Source organism: Crinia signifera, chromosome 3 (genome assembly GCF_055691185.1).
Source record: "Crinia signifera chromosome 3, ASM5569118v1, whole genome shotgun sequence".
Classification (NCBI taxonomy): Eukaryota; Metazoa; Chordata; class Amphibia; order Anura; family Myobatrachidae; genus Crinia; species Crinia signifera.
Window position 1 is genome coordinate 66,117,113 of NC_139219.1, and position 23,886 is coordinate 66,140,998.

At 43.4% G+C, this 23,886-nt stretch overlaps 1 protein-coding gene across 4 annotated transcripts in view; it reads right to left on the reverse strand.

The window, feature by feature from the left end:
• Window positions 1-607: 607 nt before the first annotated feature.
• The window catches only part of CFAP61 (cilia and flagella associated protein 61), a 256,250-nt gene continuing 232,971 nt past the window's right edge, over window positions 608-23,886 (reverse strand). For all 4 annotated transcript variants that reach the window (XM_083175929.1, XM_083175928.1, XM_083175927.1 and 1 more), the window contains 2 exons: window positions 12,989-13,079; window positions 608-844 (listed from right to left, as the gene is read on the reverse strand). In XM_083175929.1, the coding sequence (XP_083032055.1) occupies window positions 644-844; window positions 12,989-13,079 (292 nt within the window). In that variant the 3' untranslated portion in view covers window positions 608-643. The remainder of the gene's footprint in view (window positions 845-12,988; window positions 13,080-23,886) is intronic.

Consider the following 23,886-nt stretch of genomic DNA (forward strand, 5'->3'; position numbering starts at 1 on the left):
GTTTAGTATGTACTCATCTTAAGTCAGGGTTCAATAACATTGTGTGTTGTACTACAGAGACCGCACGTGTTCTGTCCTTATGTATTGTATTAAATTTACATGATTTAAAAACAAATGATGTATAAAATATATGTCTAGCATTGAATATATAAATATTTACACATGATTATACATTTCATGCAATTAGTCTGTATGTCTTTATTGCACAATTGTTGTAAACTAAAATAAATTTGGATGTGATTATAATCATTAATAAACAATATAAGTCTGAAAAGCTCATGTGAGTACAAATTAGAACTTGCACCTGTTTCTTTAATCACATACATTCAATTCATGTCTAAATAAGACCATGTACTATGTTTTATTCATTTCATTTTCAAACAACTGCAATTCTAAGAAAATGGTTACCATAATCATTCACACACATCTGCAACTCTGTTTATGATAAATAATGTGAGGGAATAAATAGGTACATTTTATTTTATTTAAAAGTTTTGCAGTATCCTGAGTAGTGGGGAGTAGGCATCATCTCCCCCTGCAGGACAGAATGTAGAATGCAGAGGGAAGAGCATCATTGGTGATAAATTATAAACTTGACCATCGACTATAGATCTTAAATATCACATTTATTTAGTAGCATGAACTAAATAATCCCAGGCCTAGCGAACATGGACAAGTGGTTGCTGTTGTAATTAAGGTAGTTCATGATCCTCTTCTCAATGTCGGTTTGGTATCCGTTTTGCTGAAGTATGCGCTGTAAATATTTTTTGGGGTTTTCTGCAAGATATAACTCGTCATCTGTGACCTTATCGACTAGCTCCGATATAGAAGGCTGATCACATACCTAGGAAAGAAGTGATGCATTTATTAAAGAGTAGACAAATATGACATTATTTTAAGTACGTTATAGAAAACATAAGGGCAATTCCATGACAATATGGACGTAAAGCCTAAAACATGAGATTCAGCACAGGTACAAGACGTTGGGGTTATTAATCAGTTGATCTGCTCTATTTTGGGAAAAGATGAAACTTTGGATTTGTGATCTAGTACTTCATATTGTTGTTTTATTAAATTATCACATGCTATCTTAATATTAGGGTTAATAGAATGTAAATAAGGTAATTTAACAGTCAGAAATAATTCTCTTCATGGTACGGTTACATTAAAACGTACAACACAAAAGTTGATTCTGTTTTATCATTTACTCAGATTTTGAGACATTGGGGGAAAGTTACTAAGATGTGTATTTTACTTCACATGGGATGTTTCTATGGGCAACCAATCAGATCCTGTCTACTATCTTCTAGAGGGTGCTAAATAAATAAGAAGTCGATTCTGATTGGTTGCCCATAGCAACATCACATGTGAAGTAGAATACACATCTTAATAAATTTCCCCCCATTACCTCAAAATTCTTATATAAAGTTTACCATATTTAGTACCCACTGGGCCATTTCACTCCCAAAGCATGTTGGTGCAAAACCAGGTTGATCTTGCCATTTAAGTGATTGCCACTGTAAAGAATTGGGAAAACGCTCCCAAAATCACACACTCTGATTCTCACACTCAGTACTCTGTGAGAACACTTTGAGCCTCAGAGCAATATTGTGAAGGTGCTCCTGCTGCAATGCTTAGAGGAATACCTATTTACAGCAGTTGTTCATGTTATGACCCATAATAGTGCCCTACTTTATATTCTGGTCATTTATTTTTATGCTTCACAGTAGTGCCCTAATTTATTTTATGAACCATAGTAGTACCCTAGTTCATTACAGTGCCTCCAGTTCATATTGTGCCATATTACATTGGCCTTCAGTTCATAGTGTGCCACATTACAGTGCACCCAGTTTATATTATGCCAAACTACAGTGCCTCCTGTTCATGTTATGCCACATTACAGTGGCTTCTGGTTTATAATGTTACACATTGCAGTGCTTCCAGTTCATATTATGACATGTTACAGTGCTCGTAGTTCATATTATGCCACACTCTTGTGCTTCCACCTCATATTGTGCCACATTACAGTTCACCAATTCATATTATTTAATATTATTGTGACCTCCATTTCATATTATGCCACATTAAACTTTTCAGGTCAGACAAAGCCCCATCACAGTGCCCAGTTCCCATCATGTCACATTACAGTGTCCCCTTACCATTACAACATCTACTGCATACTCCTCTCACTGAAAATGGAATGTCGCACAGTTCAGACTGGGCAGCGCACTATATCTGAGCCAACTGCTTAGAGGGAAAGTGGGAAATGTGTATGCAACTACAGTATATAATCTGGGGCCCCTGAGCCTCTGGTGCCCATAGCAATGGCATCCACTGCACCAACTAAATCTACTCCCACGGGCCCAGGAATTATTAATGTATACAGACTGCTTTGACCTGACTGATAGTAATTCACAATGTCAGATACAATACTGAAAATGAATATAATGAATAAGATAAAAGGTGTTGAACATAATATACATATTATTGGATATAGAGGAATACCATTTTGGCCTTACAGAACACTGAACATCCCTATTAAAGTACCATTTTATAATCTCTTCAAGATATGTTTTTACATTGCACTTAATGACCAAAGAACGCGGCTTTCCCCCTTTGTTGGTAATCACTTTGACAAAATATATGTGTGAAAATCTTTTCTGTACTAATAAAGGTATAGGACAGGATTCAGGGGAGTGTTTCCCGCCAAACTCTTGTGGCTAATCGGGCAATACAGAATACTGTCACAGATGTGACCTGACTCACTGGCACACACAAATAGTCACCCGGGCTTGTGTGATATGCAGTACGAAGCTGTTAATGTAAATATATAAAGGCATGTTTTAAAATAACAGCGGCACGGAGGGAGAGTTTAGCAGCAAGCAGATTATGCTTAATTGAAAGTCAAAGCGGAAGGCACTTTGTGGTAGGAGCGAGGCGGCTATGTACAGCCCCGGGGCTATGTTTAACAGGTACTTGTGAGTTATCTGGACGCCCGATTTTTTGATTGTATGCCTTAAGTTAAGGCATACAATCAGATGCGATGCGATGCGATATCGCATCGCATCGCATCGCATCGCATGCGATATCGGATGCGATGACCCGATTTTTCCATAGGAATCAATGTTAAAATGATTCCTATGGAAAAAGGGGTCCTTTTCATACCCCTACTATCCAAGTGGGCATGGAGTTGGATATAAACCTGTGGCGAGCGTAGCGAGCCACCGAGCCCGAAGCGTGGCGAGCGAAGCGAGCCCCGCGAGGGGACGGTATTCCGTGTCCCCTCGCGGGGCTCGCTACGCTCGCCACGCTTCGGGCTCGGTGGCTCGCTACGCTCGCCACAGGTTTATATCCAACTCCATGCCCACTTGGATAGTAGGGGTATGAAAAGGACCCCTTTTTCCCATTGAATTCCATGTTAAAATGGACTCAGTCCATTTTAACATTGATTCCTATGGAAAAATCGGGTCATCGCATCGCATCGCATCGCATCGCATCCGATGGTCGCATGCGATGCGATGCGATGTGCCCGATCCGACCCGATTTTCAAATCGGGCGTCCGGATAACTCACATGTACCGTTTAACATATCTGTGATAAAAAATAAAAGGAAAACTAATCTGCACAGTTGAGCGATAGATATCGGATACTGGGAGAGAAATTAATGTCTAAATGCATTAACGTTTTTGACATAATACAGAAGAAAATGCTTACTTTAAGAGAGAGATTATGATTTGAGGATGGAAGATGGCTGGCAGAGGACAGCGTGGATGGGGACTGAGATTTCGAGATGCAGCATCAATTAAATCTCTAATACAATGTTAGTCAGTGTACAGGAGAGATAAGGATCCAGGGATTTATAATAGTGTAAAACCCATAAACTGAGACTCAGGTTTCCCTTCTTGGGCTATGTAACCATGCAATCGTACATTATTTATTATTCAGTGTGGACACTACATACATACATACATACATTTCATTGAACTTAAGTAAAAAGTGAATGCATTGAATTTTATGCTGGTAAATGGATTATAAAAAAAATCTGTTGAAAAAAAAAAGTGCATTAATATGTTTTCATCTGACTATAAAGTACATGATATTAAAAGTAATGGCATTATGCTGATTATTATAAAATGCATAATTTTCTGCTGAAAATTGAATGGGACAATGCGGTTTTGAAAAAGAACGAGAGAGAGAGAGCGAGCGAGCAAACTGTTATTCATCTTTGTCCTCAGGACAGCAGAGGCTCAGCCCTGCATCAGAAATGTGAATATTTGGGAGCATCGGCCCTCTAATAAGGGATGCTTGGCTGCTCTGTAAAAATGACTGTGTCTCAGGGGAGGCGGCAAGCTGAACATCAGTATTACTACCCAGAGGATGGTAATAGCTGGCCTCAGACATAAAGGCAGCTGGCTCAGCAGCTTCACAGCAGGAGCTAAATGTGTTTGGTGGCTGTGGCTATCTGAGAGGATTAGCTGAGCTTCTTGTATTTGCACATGGCACCTTGGCTGCCACATTATCTAGTAGGAAGAACATTCCTGTCCTGTAATCGCTCACTGGGCACAAAAGAACGGCACCTTTCAGCCCCCTCCCCCCACACCAACATGCTTATATTTGTTATGGGTTGTCAAAATTCATTAAGCTTAATCTTTCCTAAGTTATTAGTCATGTGCCATGAATAGTGATATATTAGGAAGGATGACATGGTTGATAAGGGCAGTGATAAAGTGGGTGGAGACCCTGAGTTTATTTATTTTCAAGTCTGTAGTCTTGTGGACACATTGGGATACGATGCATCAGGGGGATCAGTATGAAAGCACCGACGCTGGAATCCCGACCGCTACGCTCGGCACACTATTTTATTCTCCCTCTATGGGTGTCGTGGACACCCATAGAAGGACAAAGTGCCGGCATTGCGGCGGTCGGGATTCCAGCATCGGGATTCCGACTGCCGGGATTCCGACCGCCGGGATTTTGACCACATCCCGTATCAGGATGGCTTTTATTAACTAATACTGGGTTCCACAGAAGAAATACAGTAAGGTAACCACTTGTTTTAATCAGTTATAATAAAGCACATGGGTGGACTAGGGGATGGGATACTGATAGGGTTGAGTCTAAATTCTACCATGGTAAAGGACCCCAATAGGGGGAGGAGCAAGATTGGAATATGCAACCCCAAATGTTCCCTTGCGGGCTAACTTTACTCGCTATCTGAATACTAAAGGGAACAGATGTTCACATGGATAGTGACAGTGCTATCCCACTGTCCTTACTCCTGCCCCATATAGATATCTGTAGCAGCACTGTGGGACACCCCCCCCCCCCCATTTCCTGTGGCCCTTTCCTCATCTGTACAGGTTTTAAACTCAGAGATGTTGTAGGTTGTGCCGCCACGTGTCACATGGTTGTGACATCAGAGGTCCTTTAGCCCACTAGAATCTAGCAACTGCCATATTGTTAAGCTGTGTACACATGGTGCAATTTGGCCAGGTGATTTTGACTAGACTGCCTAGAAGGTTAGCCAAAATTGCAACATGTGTACACTGTAAATGAAAGCGATGTGCATCCCTGCGGCATCGCTATCGCCCAGTGATATAGACAGTGCAGGCAAGTCAATTTTTACTATCCCATGTCTGTGTGTCACACAAAGTCAAAATTGCTCAGTGCAAAAAGCCAAAACAGCAGCCTGGCCGTGTGTACACTGGGAATGGTCATTGACAATGTTGCTAGCGATGGTTGCCTTCGATGACGATAGTACAAATTACCATACATGTTATCATACTATGTGATGTATGACCATCGGTGGTCTTGACTATCGATGGCCATCCCATTTATTTGGGCCAATCAGAACATGGGGGTGGGGATTTACGGGTATCAGGGGCGGAGCTGTGCTTTGTGTCCTGGACCCTTGGCGAAGAAAAAAAAAACCTATTCGGTTATGCTTTGACATCGATGGAGAGAAACCATCTGATTCTCCCCCATCAATGAGAAAACTATTCTACATTGGCCATAAACCATCGATGATTTTGAATCCTTGATGTTCGATGGCCATCCCTAGTGTGTACACCCTTTTAGAGTTCACTTTTGAGGAGTAGTCTCAGTCTGATGTTGTCTCTGATTACTGGACTAATGCTAAGACCTCTATTCTGGCAGCAGCTCAGTAAACAAAATGGATGATAGGAATAGACAGTAATGAGGTAGTACATTTCTGGACTGAGTTAAAGAAACGTTTGTTACAGTATGTAAGAATTCCAGTTAGTCAGAAATTTACTTTTACTTGTATATGAGATATGAAGTTGAATTGTGCCTAAGCACCCCTTTGGTGGCAGCCATTGTATGCATCTCTGTGAGCCAGTTGTGCACCCTCTTAAAGCTGCAATTTTCTAATGAGATGTCAGACATTTTATGGTCTGAGACAGTATGCATTCTCATTCTCATGTGGCATAATTGCCTCAGTGAAGTAGCTATTTCATAGTAAATGGTGGAAATATAGTAGTCTGACATGCAGGCATTGGCGTCATTTTGGTGAGGTTTGCATTTTGAATGATTACCATTTTAAAATAATAGGCAGACACAGCTGAAATCACACTTATGCCTGCACCTCTCTGGATATTACATCTCCCTGTATATTAGGGATGGGAACTACACATCCCAGCATGCCTTGTTACAGTTTTGCTATGTGGCCACGTTACAACTGTTGCAGCAGGGCATCCTGGGATATGTAGTTCTCCATGATGTGCTAAGCTACATCATCATGACTAATCAGTTCTATCTATGTGAAGGCTACAGTCTCATGAATGCTGATAAAGGGGCAGATTTATCACCATACACATCGATAATTGATTACATTGCTCCAAATATCACTTGTGAGAAAACTCTGTCCCTGTGAATGTACCCTGACTATGAGCTACACATGCGTCGATGCTGCCAAGCACCCCCAACTACACTCATTTTCACATTATATTAGTAAAAATAATTGTAATGAATTGGCACAAAATATCAGTGTTCACAGGCAACAAGTTCACTTTAAAAAAAAATTCAGGTGTGGAGCGGTTTCCAGGCCCACTCTCCAAATAGGCCCATTTTATAGCTGAGGGCCGGGGCTTTCCAACGAGACCAGCCCCGCGTCTCTAGCCCCCCGGAAACCGGAGATACAGCCGGGAAAAGCTAGAACGTTTTCTCCATAAGATAACATGGGACCCACTAATTCCGACCCCCACCCGGTTCCAACGGCTGCCAGCATCACAGAAGCTCGAGGTTGATCTCAAACCCAAATCGCTGGGCCTTCAATCTGATACCAGGCTGGTCCATATGGGTTAATTGGTTCCAGAGATATTCATTTCTGAAATGTAATTTCATGGCTGTTCATGTTGTTTGAGGCCAGATTTCTCTGGAACCAAATGGCTCAGTTTCACGGGACCAAAATAATTCAAAGCCCACTCAAAAGTTCTTCAATATGATACTGATCTCATGTAAATGGGTCAGTTGGTTCCGAAGCTATAGCTGGTTAAAGGGGGAGGGGGTTATTATAGCTGGGACCTGCAGTGCTCTGAATACAGCCGGGCAGCCCCCTGCTCTCTGCACTGCTGTCAATGGCTGTCACTTCTGCCCGGCGGCGGCTGTCCTCCAGTTACCGCAAGCATGTATTCTCCCTTGGCAATGAGCATGTAATCCCACATGGCAACAAGCATGGAACCCCTGGCAATGAGAATGGAACCCCTGACAATGAGCATGTAGGTAAGCAGCACTTATGTAGCATAATTTTTAATAGGCATTATGCTGTTTGGCATAATACATAATGGAGATTATGGTGTGTGGCTTAACATGTAATGGGCATTATGGTGTAAATATTTAATGCGTGCCTTTGGCGCGCAGTGCCCCTATTTATAAAGCATATTGTGCATTATTGCTCAATCTGTTTGGTATAGTGCAGATATGTCCAAACTATGGCCCTCCAGCTGTTGTGAAACTACAAGTCCCATCATGCATTGCCACAGTTTTGTTATTAGGGGATGCTAAAACTATGTCAAGGCATGCTGGGATGTGTAGTTTCACAACAGCTGGAGGGCCACTGTTTGGAAATGCCTGGTATAGTGTGTATTTTGGCTCAATCCATGTGGCACAATGTGAATTTTGCCTTAATCTGTGTGGCATAACGTGAGTTTTGAATCAATCCGTGTGCCATAGTGTGAATTTTGTCTCAGTCGGTGTGAATTTTGGCTCATTCCATGTGGCACAATGTGTAAGAGGCAAGTACAGTATAAGGGGGTTACTATTGTGTTGCATGATTTGTATAAGGGGTATATGGTGTGGTAAACTTAGATGACCAAAAGGTGCTGAAGTCTACCAAGTTTCGGCTTTCAGTATTTTTTTTATGACTGGAGTGCCGCTTCACCCCGCAAGAATCTTAGGACATTGGCATCCTGCGGGTACACCTTTGGAGTGCACCCGCCAATATATCTCCCTGCATTTTTCTTATGCCAGCCCCCTGCCTTTTCCAGGCATATATAATTAGTTAAAAAGTATTTACACAAATACAGACACACCCATGAGCAGACCACCCAACCAGAACACTGGTCACTCCCCCCACATTATTAGGTGCTAGCCACAACCCCAATTATTGCGGATAATAGGCCCTTGATAATTGTCAGCTCCAGGCCCATTTAGACCTTAATCTGGCTCTGATATTACTGTATACAGTATTTCCCCCGTCTAGTCTGCTCTTTTATCACTGAGCACGTTAATAAATAGCAGTGTGTGAGCGATATTTTGCTTTGCCAGTCTATTATTTTATTTACCTCTCTCTATTTTATAGACAGTAAACCTGTCTTACCCATTACTTGCTGTGGTGGATTCTCCGTGTTATAGAACCCCTCTGCAACAGGTAGCACAGAAGCTGCTCAGACAATGAATCATGATGTGTGTAAGCCGAATCTGCCGCCAGTGCTTCCAATTGCCTCCAATGACATATTTATGTTTTCACACTCGAAAACATTTGAGAAACCTTAATTGCTGCTAAAAGCCGTACAGCTTTCCACTTAATGAGGTTGCCCATTTCGGATCCAGCACATGTAACGCTACACTAATGACCCCTTCATTTTATTATGATAAATGACTGCAAAATTATTTAATTTGATATATTTTCATCCATTTTTGTCCCATAAATATGTTATGGTCTGCTAAATGTAAAAGCAAAACTGTCTTCTGCAAATATCTACTGGTAACACTTAGAAACAGGGAGGGGGTTTCACAAACTTGTCAATATGGAAAATATTGTATAGTATAGTTGCCATGGTGAGGGGGATATTTCCCCACACACAGCGCTCTGCCAGTTGGTGATCCCGGTACATAAGCGATTTCTACAAACCGTGTACAGGTGGCGGTTACTAGATGGACAGTGTTTAGTACGACAGCCATAAGGACGATAACATGGTCAACCTGCCATTAGATTGACAGGTACAAAGGGCTGACAGAGGAAAGGTCGACAAGTACAAAAGGTCAAAATGGATATGGTCGACACAAATCATCTACACATTTTTTGGTTACTTCGTAGCAAACCTTGTACTATTACTGTTATTTGGCCACCATCAGTAGGAAATTCGACCCTTGTGGGTTTGCTTGGCTTGTCACGCTTCGGCTTAGTGGCACATGAGGTTGCTATTCCCACTAGTTGTTCAGGCAGATAGTAAATTAAGCAGATGTTGAAAAAATATATGTCAGCCATTTTCACATCGACCCTTTCAAGCTGACAACCTTTTGTACCTAAATCACACATGTAGAAAAAGAAGATTCCCAAAAAGAGTCTTCTTCTTCTTTTTCTACATGTGTGATTTATGTTACTTCTGACTCAGGGGAGCACCTCCAACCCTCTGAAATAGAACACTAACAGGTTATATAAATATGGATATTTGGATATTGCCAAAATATATCCACCTTATCGCGACTAATTGCAGTTTTGCCGTGGTGGAGAATCCTGTGTGGGAACCAATCAAAAAAAACCTTTTGTACCTGTCAACTATAAGGACTTTGAACCTTTCATCTTTTGACCTTTTGCACCTGTGGACCTAATGCATGTTGACCATATGGTGTTGACATATATAATATCATCTGGATACCCTGTGTACAGAGAATTACTGATAACTGAACAATAGCTGCACTGCAAATATAAAATCATCCTAGGTGTACATTGTATATTAGACATCGCAGTAGCTACTGCCTCACACCAATGAGGTAGTGGGTTCGATTCCTACCATGGCCCTAACTGTGTAGAGTTTGTATATTCTCCCCATACTTTCGTGGGTTTCTCTCCAGGTACGACCGGTTTCCTCCCACAATCCAAAAATATACAGGTAGGTTAATTGGCTCCCAACAAATTAACCTTAGCGTGTCTGTGTGTGCGTGTACATGTGGTATGGAATATAGAGTGTAAGCTCCACTGGGGCAGGGACTGATGTGAATGGTCAAATATTCTCTGTAAAGCGCTGTGGAATATGTGTGCGCTATATGAAAAACTGTAAATAAATCAAATAAATACCCTTAAATGAGAAGACACCAAAAGGATTACGCCGTTTCTCACATACTTGAAATAGGGGAAGACATGAATATTGAAATAAAGGAAGCAGACAATATGAATTCAGTAATGGAGGGGTTATATAATGTGCTTCTGCAGAATAATGTCCATTGTTAAGGTTTATAGAATAGATCTAGGTAATATGTATAATTATACTCCATGTTGTCAAATCCTCAGTTTCCTTATAAAGCTCCAGTATGAACTCATTGTGCGCTGGTCTTATAGGGCTGTATTTTAAAGTCCAATCCTAAATGGCTTATCTGAATGCGACGTTACTAACATTATACAGCCCGACTCCATAATGGAACACTCTGGACCAAAGGTCAATGCTGAGGGCTGCTCCGAGAAAATGATTAGTAGTGCAGTATTCCTAGATATTTAGGGACTACTGCTGAGGTGGGGACCAAACAGGCATGGATTGGGGAGAACATTAATATCCATACCTGGCATGGAGGTGGGAGAACATTAATATCCATACCTGGCATGGAGGTGGGAGAACATTAATATCCATACCTGGCATGGAGTTGGGAGAACATTAATATCCATACCTGGCATGGAGGTGGGAGAACATTAATGTCCATATCTGGCATGAAGGTGGGAGAACATTCATATCCATACCTGGCATGAAGGTGGAGAACATTAATATCCATACTTGGCATGGAGGTGGGAGGACATTAATATCCATACCTGGCATGGAGGTGGTAGAACATTCATATCCATACCTGGCATGGAGGTAGGAGAACATTCATATCCATACCTGGCATGGAGGTGGGAGAACATTAATACTCATACCTGGCATGGAGATGGGAGAACATTAATATCCATACCTGGCATGGAGGTAGGAGAACATTAATATCCATACCTGGCATGAAGGAGGAAAACATTAATATCCATACTTGGCATGGAGGTGGGAGGACATTAATATCCATACCTGGCATGGAGGTGGTAGAACATTAATATCCATACCTGGCATGGAGGTGGGAGAACATTCATATCCATACCTGGCATGGAGGTAGGAGAACATTCATATCCATACCTGGCATGGAGGTGGGAGAACATTAATACTCATACCTGGCATGGAGATGGGAGAACATTAATATCCATACCTGGCATGGAGGTGGGAGAACATTAATATCCATATCTGGCATGGAGGTGGGAGAACATTAATATCCATACCTGGCATGGAGGTGGGAGAACATTCATATCCATACCTGGCATGGAGGTAGGAGAACATTCATATCCATGTCTGGCATGGAGGTGGGAGAACATTCATATCCATACCTGGCATGGAGGGGGTAGAACATTAATATCCATACCTGGCATGGTGGTGGTGGAACATTAATATCCATGTCTGGCATGGAGGTGGGAGGATATTAATATCCATGTCTGGCATGGAGGTGGGAGAACATTAATATCCATGTCTGGCATGGAGGTGGGAGGACATTAATATCCATGTTTGGCATGGCGGTGGGAGAACATTAATATCCATACCTGGCCTGGAGGTGGGAGAACATTAATATCTATTCTTGGCATGGCGGTGGGAGAACATTAATACTTATACCTGGCATGGAGGTGGGAGAACATTAATATCCATACCTGGCATGGTGGTGGTGGAACATTAATATCCATGTCTGGCATGGAGGTGGGAGAACATTAATATCCATACCTGGCATGAAGGATGGAGAACATTAATATCCATACCTGGCATGAAGGATGGAGAACATTAATATCCATACTTGGCATGTAGGTGGGAGGACATTAATATTCATACATGGCATGGAGGTGGGAGAGCATTAATATCCATGTCTGGCATGGAGGTGGGAGAACATTAATATCCATACCTGGCATGGAGGTGGGAGAACATTAATATCCATACCTGGCATGGAGTTGGGAGAACATTAATATCCATACCTGGCATGGAGGTGGGAGAACATTAATATCCATACCTGGCATGAAGGATGGAGAACATTAATATTCATACGTGGCATGGCGGTGGGAGAGCATTAATATCCATGTCTGGCATGGAGGTGGGAGAACATTAATATCCATACCTGGCATGGAGGTGGGAGAGCATTAATATCCATACTTGGCATGGAGGTGGGGGGTACATTAATATTCATACCTGGCATGGAATGGAGGTGGGAGAACATGTCATCAATATGGGGTACATAGTCCACCAATGCCACTTAACTAATAACAGCAACATGGTGGCTTTGATGTAATACCAGTCTGTACATTAAGCCACTCATATAGTCCCCCCCCCCCCCCTCTGTGTGTATAATTATTTTGGCTCATGCCTCTATATTTTGCTAAAGGCTGATAGAATCCACAGCAAAGTGGCCAGTCCTAAGGAGCTGCAGGCACTAGGACTGAGATACACCTCTTACAGAAAAGAAGGTATTAGTGAGCCTCTTACTTTCTTGGATGTCAGGATTTCACGCACTTCTTGCTGGAAATCAATAAACCGATCGTGCCAGATAGCCATGCACCATGCTTCCATGAAGTAGCTGTTTTCAAAAGAAGAAGAAATTGAGTTATCTTGTGAACCTCTCATTAACGGCTAATAAAGTATTTACCTGATTATTTCCCCCACATTTTTTTTTGCTTTCATAATTTACAGCTCAGGACCCATCAGGACCGTTTGTTCATAAAATGCCTCGCCGTAACAGCATGGTCAATCAATTTTTTTAATGGCTGTTCCTGATGTACAGCCAGCTCTAGTAATTACATTTAAAGTGGCTTAATTCAGAGCTGTGGCAAGACCCAGTGAAGAATCCTGATTTTATCAGAATTTAAAAGCCTGAAGACCTGTGAGGGACCATGTCTCCATTATCCGGTCTCATTTGAGAAAAGCAGATTGTAGGATTAACTGAACTGGTGCATAAACAAATTAAATTTGTGTAGACAATGACACAAATGTTGTTCAGCATTAAGGTCTGAGGATTAATACATGACAGAAAAACAGGACACCACAGTGTTACAATACAGCGACGGGATTTCTAACCTCATTTCAAACTTTCCTGTTTTGTTCTAGATATACATATTTTCTAAGCATTATAATTCATTAATAAACATGTGTGGCGTCAGCTCCGTAACTGTAAGCTCTGTGTACAGGGCATGCAGGCAAATATACTGCTGTACTGTCAATGGATGCTTTTTGGCAACTATAGAATTTATGTAGGGACGTGGGGACATTGCTTATTTATTTCTAGTTTCTATTCCCACTGACGAACAATTTTTCATATATATGTTTTTCATTATAATACTGCCAGTTCCACAATGACAATCTCACTACCTTTTCTGTTATTGCAGATGTTTTGCAATGACATCAATAATAAGATCTGCTTCTCTTTACTACAACCTCTGTTTTGTGCCTGTTGCATAGTGTAAAGCATTTGATTAGTATTGCAACAATGAATTTTCCACCCCTGTGCCCGCAGAGAACACAGCCACCAGCCCTGGGTTCCCGGCACCTGCTCAATGGATATGGGAGGTGATGGGACAAGCACATGCGTAGTCGCTGCAATGAGAGTACACTGGGGAAAACCCCCAGATTCTATGGCATAACCAGATAAAGGGTGGAGGAAGGGTATACTGTACAGGCCGGAGCACACATACATCGCTAGATTTCCCTCTTTTGCAGCAGCAGAAGCAGGCAGTCAGAATGCGGGCAGGAGAATATGCAGTGTAAGAAGAGACTCAGGTATATAAGGTTTCATGAGCTATCAATGGAGCTTCCTGACCAGAGCAGAGATAGGAGAGGGGAGAGAGCTATAAGTGACACAGGGATCCCAGCTTTTCCTGCTCCCTGTCTGGGTGTCTGGGCATTATTACACTATTATTTTAAATCAAATATACACCATTGGTTTACATGTAATATACACAATACATACATCCCAACAGGACCTATTCCAGAAGGGACAAAATGCTCTAGATCTGGACTTTCTTCTTAAGATATGAATAAATTCACATGTAGTGAAGCACCTTCCTTATCAATTCAACAGTTCTACAAAGGTGATGCCAATCATGTAATAAGAGTGAAGTATTAAGAGTGAAGTCCGAGTAGAGAGCACTCTTTCCCTGGATTGGGTCAAACCCCATCCGCTCCCTTCACCAGGGCCCCCTTTCTTAAGTGCCCGGGCACCCCCAAAGCTTAATCTGCCCCTGTTCTAAGGACTGCACCCTATAGAAGTTGGATTGGAGGGGAGTGGTTTCCTATAGGGACTGCATTGTGTGTCTGGGTACTTATGTAATATGTGGGCTCCCGTTTTTCTTATGAAAAACGGGAGCCCACGGGCATGGTGGCTCGCTGCGCTCGCCACACTGTATAAAATCAACTCCATGCGTAGTTGGATAGTAGGGGTATGAAAAAATGGGGTGCAATTAACATGGGAGCCCAGATAATACATAAGACCTGTGTCTGTGACTGGCAGGTAGGTAGGGTTGCCACCTCATGCATCATCAATTCCTGGAGATCCCCCCGACTACAAGAGAGTGGGCGGAGCCTAATTCAGTAAGAGGGCAGAGCTATGATTGCGACCTGTGATCAGAAAAAAAAACATGGAGTGGGAGTTCCAACTCCCTCACTACAAATCTGGCAAAATCACCATCCACCTCAACACACACACTAGAAACAGGAACAGCGCACACTGGAGGTGCACACCAAAAAGGTACACTGTAATGCCTACTACACATTATGCCACACACTGTAATGCCTACAACACATTATGGGGGTTCTACTAATAGCCTCATGGCCAGAAGTATACGGGCGCCTAATAGGGTGTGTTGTCAAGCAGCTCCTTCTAGGGGGCGTCAAACCCCTAACATAGGATTATATAACAGCAAAAAGAGGGTGGAGCGCTATAAAAAATGAAAAATGGATCAATCAGTTAATAGTTAAAAGACAATGCACATTATTTATTGGTACAATTAGACAATTGATATGGTATAAAAATGTATGCGGCAATTAATTTGGCTTATAGTAAAAAGGAAAATTATTAAAAAGTAATAAATAATGATTGTGTATTGTACTTAATGGTGTGGAGTCCCGTTGGTGGTCTTTTTTTGGAGATTCTTAAAGATGGTATTTCCCCTGGGTATGTCCATAGATGGAACAATTAGGAATCCATAAACCTTACTGGATTAGATAAATAACGCTGGAGGATGATGATGGCCCCCGAATGGATGGGGGGATATCCTCAAAATGTTGCGATATTGTAATCCTCACTGTGCAGGTGGTGGTATCCCAAATAGGTGGTATTGTATGCGCAGTTGGAAGCCCAGGGGTAGTTGAATCCCAAATTGGTCTCCAAAACGGGAAGTCCAATAGTAGCCAAAAAGTGTACCAAACGTTAAAATCAGCCGGTGCTCCCTGACATGTTTAAGCTGTCTGGCTGACAGCTTTCAGAAAGCAACCCTACAGGTCACTGACAGTCACAGTCCTGCAGTCCTCTAGACCAGTGGTTCCCAACCCTGGTCCTCAAGTACCCCCAACAGTGCACATTTTCCAGGTCTCCACACAGAATCACAGGCAAAATAATTAGCTCCACCTGTGGATCTTTTAAAATGTGACTGAATAATGAGTGCACCTGCCGGGTGACCTGGAAAACGTGCACTGTTGGGGGTACTTGAGGACCAGGGTTGGGAACCACTGGTCTAGACCATAGGTAAAACCTACCACTGGTTGTGTGTGTACTGTGTTTACATTATTTACAATATTTCCTTTACAGGGGCCCTAATAGGTGCCAGCAGGCCATTAATGCTACACATAGGAAGAATCGGTACTTATGAGTTATCCGGGCGCCCGATTTCTAAATCGGGTCGGATCGGGCACATCGCATCGCATGCGACCATCGGATGCGATGCGATGCGATGCGATGCGATGACCCGATTTTTCCATAGGAATCAATGTTAAAATGGACAGAGTCCATTTTAACATGGAATTCAATGGGAAAAAGGGGTCCTTTTCATACCCCTACTATCCAAGTGGGCATGGAGTTGGATATAAACCTGTGGCGAGCGTAGCGAGCCACCGAGCCCGAAGCGTGGCGAGCGTAGCGAGCCCCGCGAGGGGACATAGAATACCGTCCCCTCGCGGGGCTCGCTTCGCTCGCCACGCTTCGGGCTCGGTGGCTCGCTACGCTCGCCACAGGTTTATATCCAACTCCATGCCCACTTGGATAGTAGGGGTATGAAAAGGACCCCTTTTTCCCATTGAATTCCATGTTAAAATGGACTCTGTCCATTTTAACATTGATTCCTATGGAAAAATCGGGTCATCGCATCCGATGGTCGCATGCGATGCGATGCGATGCGATATCGCATCGCATCGCATCTGATTGTATGCCTTAACTTAAGGCATACAATCAAAAAATCGGGCGCCCGGATAACTCATAAGTACCGAAGAATCTACACATTTATTACCCTGCACATGAAGTGGCAATTATGGCTGATGTGCATTTAACTCTGCATTAGCCAATTAATGTTTGAGCAGTCATATTGCTATTTAACAAATATAATTTTTTTTTGCAAACAGTGGGGTAGATCAAGTCCGGTGAAGTGATAAAAGATAACTTTTTAGTATTTACCGAGAATTTCACTTTAGTTTATTTTACAACTAAACTGATCATTCAATGTAATTATGGAGAGACGGGCTACAAGAATAATGAAAGCTCTTCAGTGTTAATATTAATAATACTGTTTTATCAATTATTGTATTAATTAAAACTGACATTATAAAGAATATTAGCTTTCTGTTTGCACTTTGCGGATTCATATTATGCAAAACTGTTGATACTGTCAGCTGCAGTGCAGTAAATAATATACCTTTGTTTCACAAGATTAGTTATTAAGTTCATTCTAATTGGCTAAATTGAATCATGTGAATTGTTCCAGACTTTCCATTTGTATGAGAGACCTGTTTAATATTGTTTTGTGTGTTTCCAGACCTGAAACTGGTTTTCCTCTGTGTTGAGTAAACAGACAGCAGCCACCAGACCACTCTCTGTGTAAAGTTTGAAAACATTATTGGGTACTTATGTAGTAACTGGGCTGCCGATTTTTTGATTGTATGCCTTAAGTTAAGGCATACAATCAGATGCGATGCGATGCGATATCGCATCGCATCGCATCCGATATCGCATCCGATATCGGATGCGATGACCCGATTTTTCCATAGGAATCAATGTTAAAATGATTCCTATGGAAAAATGGGTCCTTTTCATACCCCTACTATCCAAGTGGGCATGGAGTTGGATATAAACCTGTGGCGAGCGTAGCGAGCCACCGAGCCCGAAGCGTGGCGAGCGAAGCGAGCCCCGCGAGGGGACGGTATTCGTCCCCTCGCGGGGCTCGCTTCGCTCGCCACGCTTCGGGCTCGGTGGCTCGCTACGCTCGCCACAGGTTTATATCCAACTCCATGCCCACTTGGATAGTAGGGGTATGAAAAGGACCCATTTTTCCCATTGAATTCCATGTTAAAATGGACTCAGTCCATTTTAACATTGATTCCTATGGAAAAATCGGGTCATCGCATCGCATCGCATCGCATCGAATCGCATGGTCGCATGCGATGCGATGCGATCTCCCGATCCGACCCGATTTAGAAATCGGCAGCCCAGTTACTACATAAGTACCCATTATTGTCTAGATCAGCAGTTCCCAACCTTTCTTCTCTCTCGTACCCCTTGATTAGTGTTTTCATTTATGTACTTATGAGTGATACATCTTTGTTGATGTACACAATAAATGCATATGACTAAGAATGCAGTGTATAGTCACTGGAGTATCTAAAATGGGTGCAGTGTGTACTGTGCACATGGACCCCTTGGGTCCAGGCCGCACTCTGTATCCACTTTTTCAGAACCTATCCAGAGTCTGGTGTCCATTGCTACAGCCATGTAAAAGCACCAGGAAAATGGCACGACAGCCATTTTCCCAACATTTGTATGGGTAAAGGTATGGTAAACAGTAGGGTGGCCAATCCCGGGATCGACAGGATCCCGGGATTTGACCCCAAAACTGCAGGGATTTCAGGGTTAGACTGCACATGCACAGTCTAATACCAGTCAGCGTCTGAGCACCCGCTCAAACGCTGCCCAGCTGTTTCTGATGCATGGCCTGCGGCTCTGCACAGCGTGACAGTCAGAGGTCATGCTGTCCACCCACTTCCGCCACCCCCACAAGCGTTACGCACCAGGCTGCTCGATTTCAGAGGCATTCCCTCCCACTCTGCTCCGGCCGCTGCACTGGTAAGTGAATGTGTGGCGCGCCTGCTTTGGGGGGGGTGGGGGCATTTTTTTAAATCCAGGGATTGAAAAAATGCCCCAGGATTGGCATCCCTAGTAAACAGCATCTATTCCCAGAGACAGAGGGGCTGGAGGCATGGCCATAGCGGCTGTAAAAACTTGTTACCAGAAATAATGGAACTCACCAGACAGTTTGTGATAATTTTGTGTTGTGTGCCCCCATTTTTTGTGACCCCTTGTTTTATACATTTAATTATGTGATAGGAATTTATGTTATATTATATACAATCCTTTTTTTTTCCATATGGTTCCATGATACTGGTTTAATCATAGCATTGGTGGAAACAACACAGATTTCCCAATAATATATACAGGGAAGTAATATCTGTATGGCGTAGCGCTGGTGAGGGGTACGGGGCTGAAGAACAGTCCAAAATCAAATAGGGGAGATATGCCAACTACCAGTAAGTCAGTTTGGAATGGCAGTTGGTGGAAGTTGCTGTGCCGTCCCTATTTGAATTTTGAACTGAGCTACAGCCACCCCTTTGGAACCTCCCCTGATTGGCAGCCATCAGCACTATTTTTTTCTGCTACATGGACCATAAATAATTAGAATAGGGCCCAGACCACCAAACCAAGGCACCCCTGCTTCTGATAATAACAGATAATGATACAGAGAGCATTCCAGATTCCAGTGACTATACTGCTGTTGGGTATGGACCACAAATGCAGACATTACACACTGCCACCGCTGACTCAAAAATCTCCTCCAACAGAAATGCAGCCTAGAGTCTACAGTGCCTAATACCATCACTATAGGGTCAAGCCCTGAAAATCAAAGCTCTCCGGAGCTTGGTAAATGACTCCCAATTTTTCTATGGGAGTGGGGGGCAACACTGAATGGTATCTCTTGCTTTAGCCTATTGTTAAATTGAGCCTGTACCTTACCTTTATTATGTAGAGAAAGAAAGCAAACAACAGCCTTGTAAGGAGCAGCAGTGCATCCTGTACCACTGCCTCCCCCGTTCTTTGAGCGTATACCACCATAAAGCCGCACCCCAGGGATGGGACTACAATTATCGGGAAACTACTGCCCTGCCAAAAGCATCCTTAGGAGAGGCTATACAGGTCCAGATCCCTACAGGGCACCAAGGGAGTCTCCCCAAACTGTGGCTATGACTAAGTTGATCATCTTCCCATCCTCCCGAATTACCTCACCACCCTCACTTTATCTATTGACAGCACCACCATTTCCTGCAGCCCGCAAGTGCACTGTCTTGGAGTTATCCTTGTCTCCTCCCTACCCTTATATATGTTCTATCACTACATCCACCATCCCTTTATCAGACTCTTCACCTCTATACAGAACTTAAAATGGCTCCCAAGACCAATTTCTTCATCAAAGCCATTTAGCTCTAATCCCAGTACATTGCCCCATGTTCCTTGCTCACTGTCTCCCCCATCAGTGTTACCCCTGTCTGTCTCCCCTTTCCTGTAGAATGTAAACTGTTATGAGCAGGGCCATCCGCCCTCATACGCTTTTTATTCACCTGATTATCATCTAATCCATACACAACTATAAAACCGCCAGACCGTTGGGTTCTTTCACCCTGCAGCTTCCTTCAGTATTACAACCATGATGCAGCAATGTTTATAAACTATGTTATGTCTATGTCTATGGGTGAAATTCAATACTATGAGATATTCAGAAAGTGAGAGATTTGGTAAGAAATCTCCAGTTTTCTTAAAGCGGCAATCATTTACACTGCAAAACCAATTTGATTTATTTTAAACCACTTGAATGGTATGCCCGCAGCGGGCTGTCCCGGAAAATTTCCGGGCATGCCACTATGCAGTAGGTGTGCACCAGTGGTGCCTTTAGGCCCCCCCATCGCCCCCCCCCCCCACCTGTCATCCCCCCCACCCCCCATCACCTCCGCTCCGGCATTGATCACTGGAGCTCCCCTGTCACTTCCCCAGCCTCCAGCTGCCATTCACAGCAGTGACGAAGGCAGCAGGGTCGTGGATGTTTGGGGCGATTTAGGGGGACTCGGGAGCGATCAGGAGTTCAAGCACCCGAGTCCTCACGAGTCACTGCGAACATCCCCGATCCTGCTGCCTGTGATCACTGCTGTGACTGGCGGCAGGGGCATACAAATGCTGGAGCGGAGGTGGGGGGGCTATGTCCCGTGGTTGGTTTTGCTGGGGCAGGACAGGTTTGTTCTGCCCCGGTAGGTTTGTTCTGCCCCAGCAAAACCCACCACTCAAGGGGTTAAAGTGTAAATGATTGAAGCTTTTAAAAAACTGGAGATTTCTTACCAACTCTCTCACTTTATGAATCTCATCCTATTAAATTTCACCCAGTCTTAATTCTGATGTCATTAGAGTGTGAGAACATAATAAGGTATTTTTATGTAGGTTAAGTCCACAGAGGACATGATGACGGATGTGATCTGAGCTGAAGCATATCATTTACACTGAGTACAGGCAGGTGCATCTGTTGATGGTGATGTCTATCACTGTAAAATTGCATACACACTGAGCGTTTTTGCCCAGTGTATATGCACAGACATATTCCCCCCCTGGCCAGGGATTTTAACAGGGGGTGAACGGCTGTTCATAGCAGGAGCTATGAACCCTATGGAACGCCATCCACCTTGTCTCTCATCTGCTGGTAATACCAGCAGGAGAACGGCAGCTGCCAGCAATAGTGCGGGAGAGCACATAGACGCTCACCGCCTGGCCATACGCACTGGGTGGCTTTTTAGCTGATAGCAGCTCAAATGGTGAAACTGAGCTGTTTTAATCTCAAAATCACCCAGTGTGTATGGGCATTTAGGATGCCTATTAAGATGTGTAGAAATCTCCATATGAACAAATATACATTTATTCCCATGCGTACAATGTGGGCGTGGTCATAGCTTACTGTGAGCTTTGCATTAGGCACACTGTCTTTGGCTTTTTTTTATTGTTATCAACTAGCAGTGCTCCTCACAGTGACTGGGGAAACGCGTCTCTGTGTATGAAGCCAACGCCAAATTACTGCTTTTATTTCATTTTCTCTGCTCTGGTTTTCAGAAAATTTTGGATGACATATTTTCCAGTTAAAAGATACCAAGCTGCTCATGTGATCAAAATGATGGAACAATTTAATTTATAGATAATCATATTATTTTAAAGACCACCATTGACACCAATGGACGGGGGAAATGCAATCACAGGCAACATACTGCTACAGTTATGCCGGCATTGCGGGGTTTTCCTGCGCACCACTATGGGAGTAATTTGCAGCTCCATTGCGCTGAATTGTATTCCCCCCTAAGAAGTAATGTAGTCCTGATATATTCAGTGGTTAGGATAGGAGAGTAATATTTTATAGTGAGTGAAAATGGGTCATGCTGGAGAGGCTAGTTTAAAGGCACATACAGATGGAGCACACGTGTCCCAGTTTCAGGACGGCGCCGCTGCGGGTCCCTGCCCGTCTCCACTTCAGGGAGACGGGCAGGAATAGGGGGGGCAGCGGGGCAGCGAGGGGCACAGGGGGAGGCGGCGGGGACCTGTAGCAAGCTCCATAGCCGCGTGGCGCGCGCAAGTCTCGTGCGCGCCCAACCCCTGGCGAGAGCCGACCGCTGGCGGGGGCTGGCGATACTATCGCCAGGCCCTGCAAAACTGAGGCCGGCTCCATCTGTACACACGGGGCAATTTTGAGCTGAAAGCAGCTTAGTTTTGCCATTTGAGCTGCTTTCAGTTCAAAAGTCGCCCAGTGTGCACGGCCCGTTGGTGAGCGCTAATGAGCACTCCCGTATCATCGCCAGTGGCTTCTGCTCATCTGCTGGTGTCACCAGCAGATGAGCGACAGGATGGGCAGCTTTCCATAGCGTCCTACTATGAAAAGCCGTCCCCCCTGGGAAAATCGCTTAGATGGGTGAAAATCGCTCAGTCATAGTTGCCTACCCTCCTGCATTCTGCAGGAGACACCCTGAAATAACAGCAATCTCCCTCTCCCCCTCATTAGTCTACCAATCTCCCTAATTTCACCTAGCCCACATTACACTGTTACATTTTTTGGAGAGAAAAAAAGGAATGAGAGATAGATACAGTTACATTGAATCATCAGCACCATTTCCCAGCACTCCAGAAAGTATAGTATCTCTTACTGACTGCTTTGGGGCTCATCTACATTTGGAAAAGATTCCTCTCAGCTGTAGCAGTGCACACCCACGCTTCTAGGAGCCACGCTCACAATCTCTTTTCACAATCACTCCATATATGGAAGTAGACACGCCCTTTGGGTGGAGCATGACACACCCCCTCAATGGGGCGCTGTGCAAAATTCTACCACCAACTATAATCTCCCTGAAACTAGTTTTCAAAAGTATGCACGTATGCGCTCAGTGTGTATGCAAATTTCCATACAGTCACAGAGATTTCTTTTAAAAAAATTTTTAAATATTTAGGCCACAAATTCTGGTAATTTATGTACAAACAATTGTTTTAAGTAATAAAAATAATTACACAGAAACCCGACTTGTGGTGCCAAGCGATTTGTTAGGACCATTGGAGAGAAGAAGCACAATTGGATGCTTTTGGAACAAGATAGGACCTCTCGTTCGAGGTAATTGCAAGGACGAAAGACACAATGAAACCTGACACCTAATGCTTTGTGAGAGATGAGAGTCAGTAGGAAAGGGCCAAATGAGCCGCTGATAAGGCCAGCACAGACAGTAACCATGACTTCAGCATGGAGCCGCTTTACGTAACCACCAATAACAGACATTTCTGTGAAATGCTGAAATAAAATGTAAAGCCTCCTCGTTAGGCACTAAGCAAGAATTCCAAAGGGAAGCTGATATACTGTACGCTCCTGCGCTTACAGGACAGGGATAGAGTAACATTAAGTAATTAGAATAAACATGGAAAGGAGAGGCGGCTTACAAACCACATAAATATATGCTGATGGAACAGGTGCCTCTGAGAACAACACTGTAATGTCAGATGACACAGGCAAAGTTCATAACAAGATAAAAAGGAAGAAATGGCACCATGCTCGGGAATGGAAATTACCCAT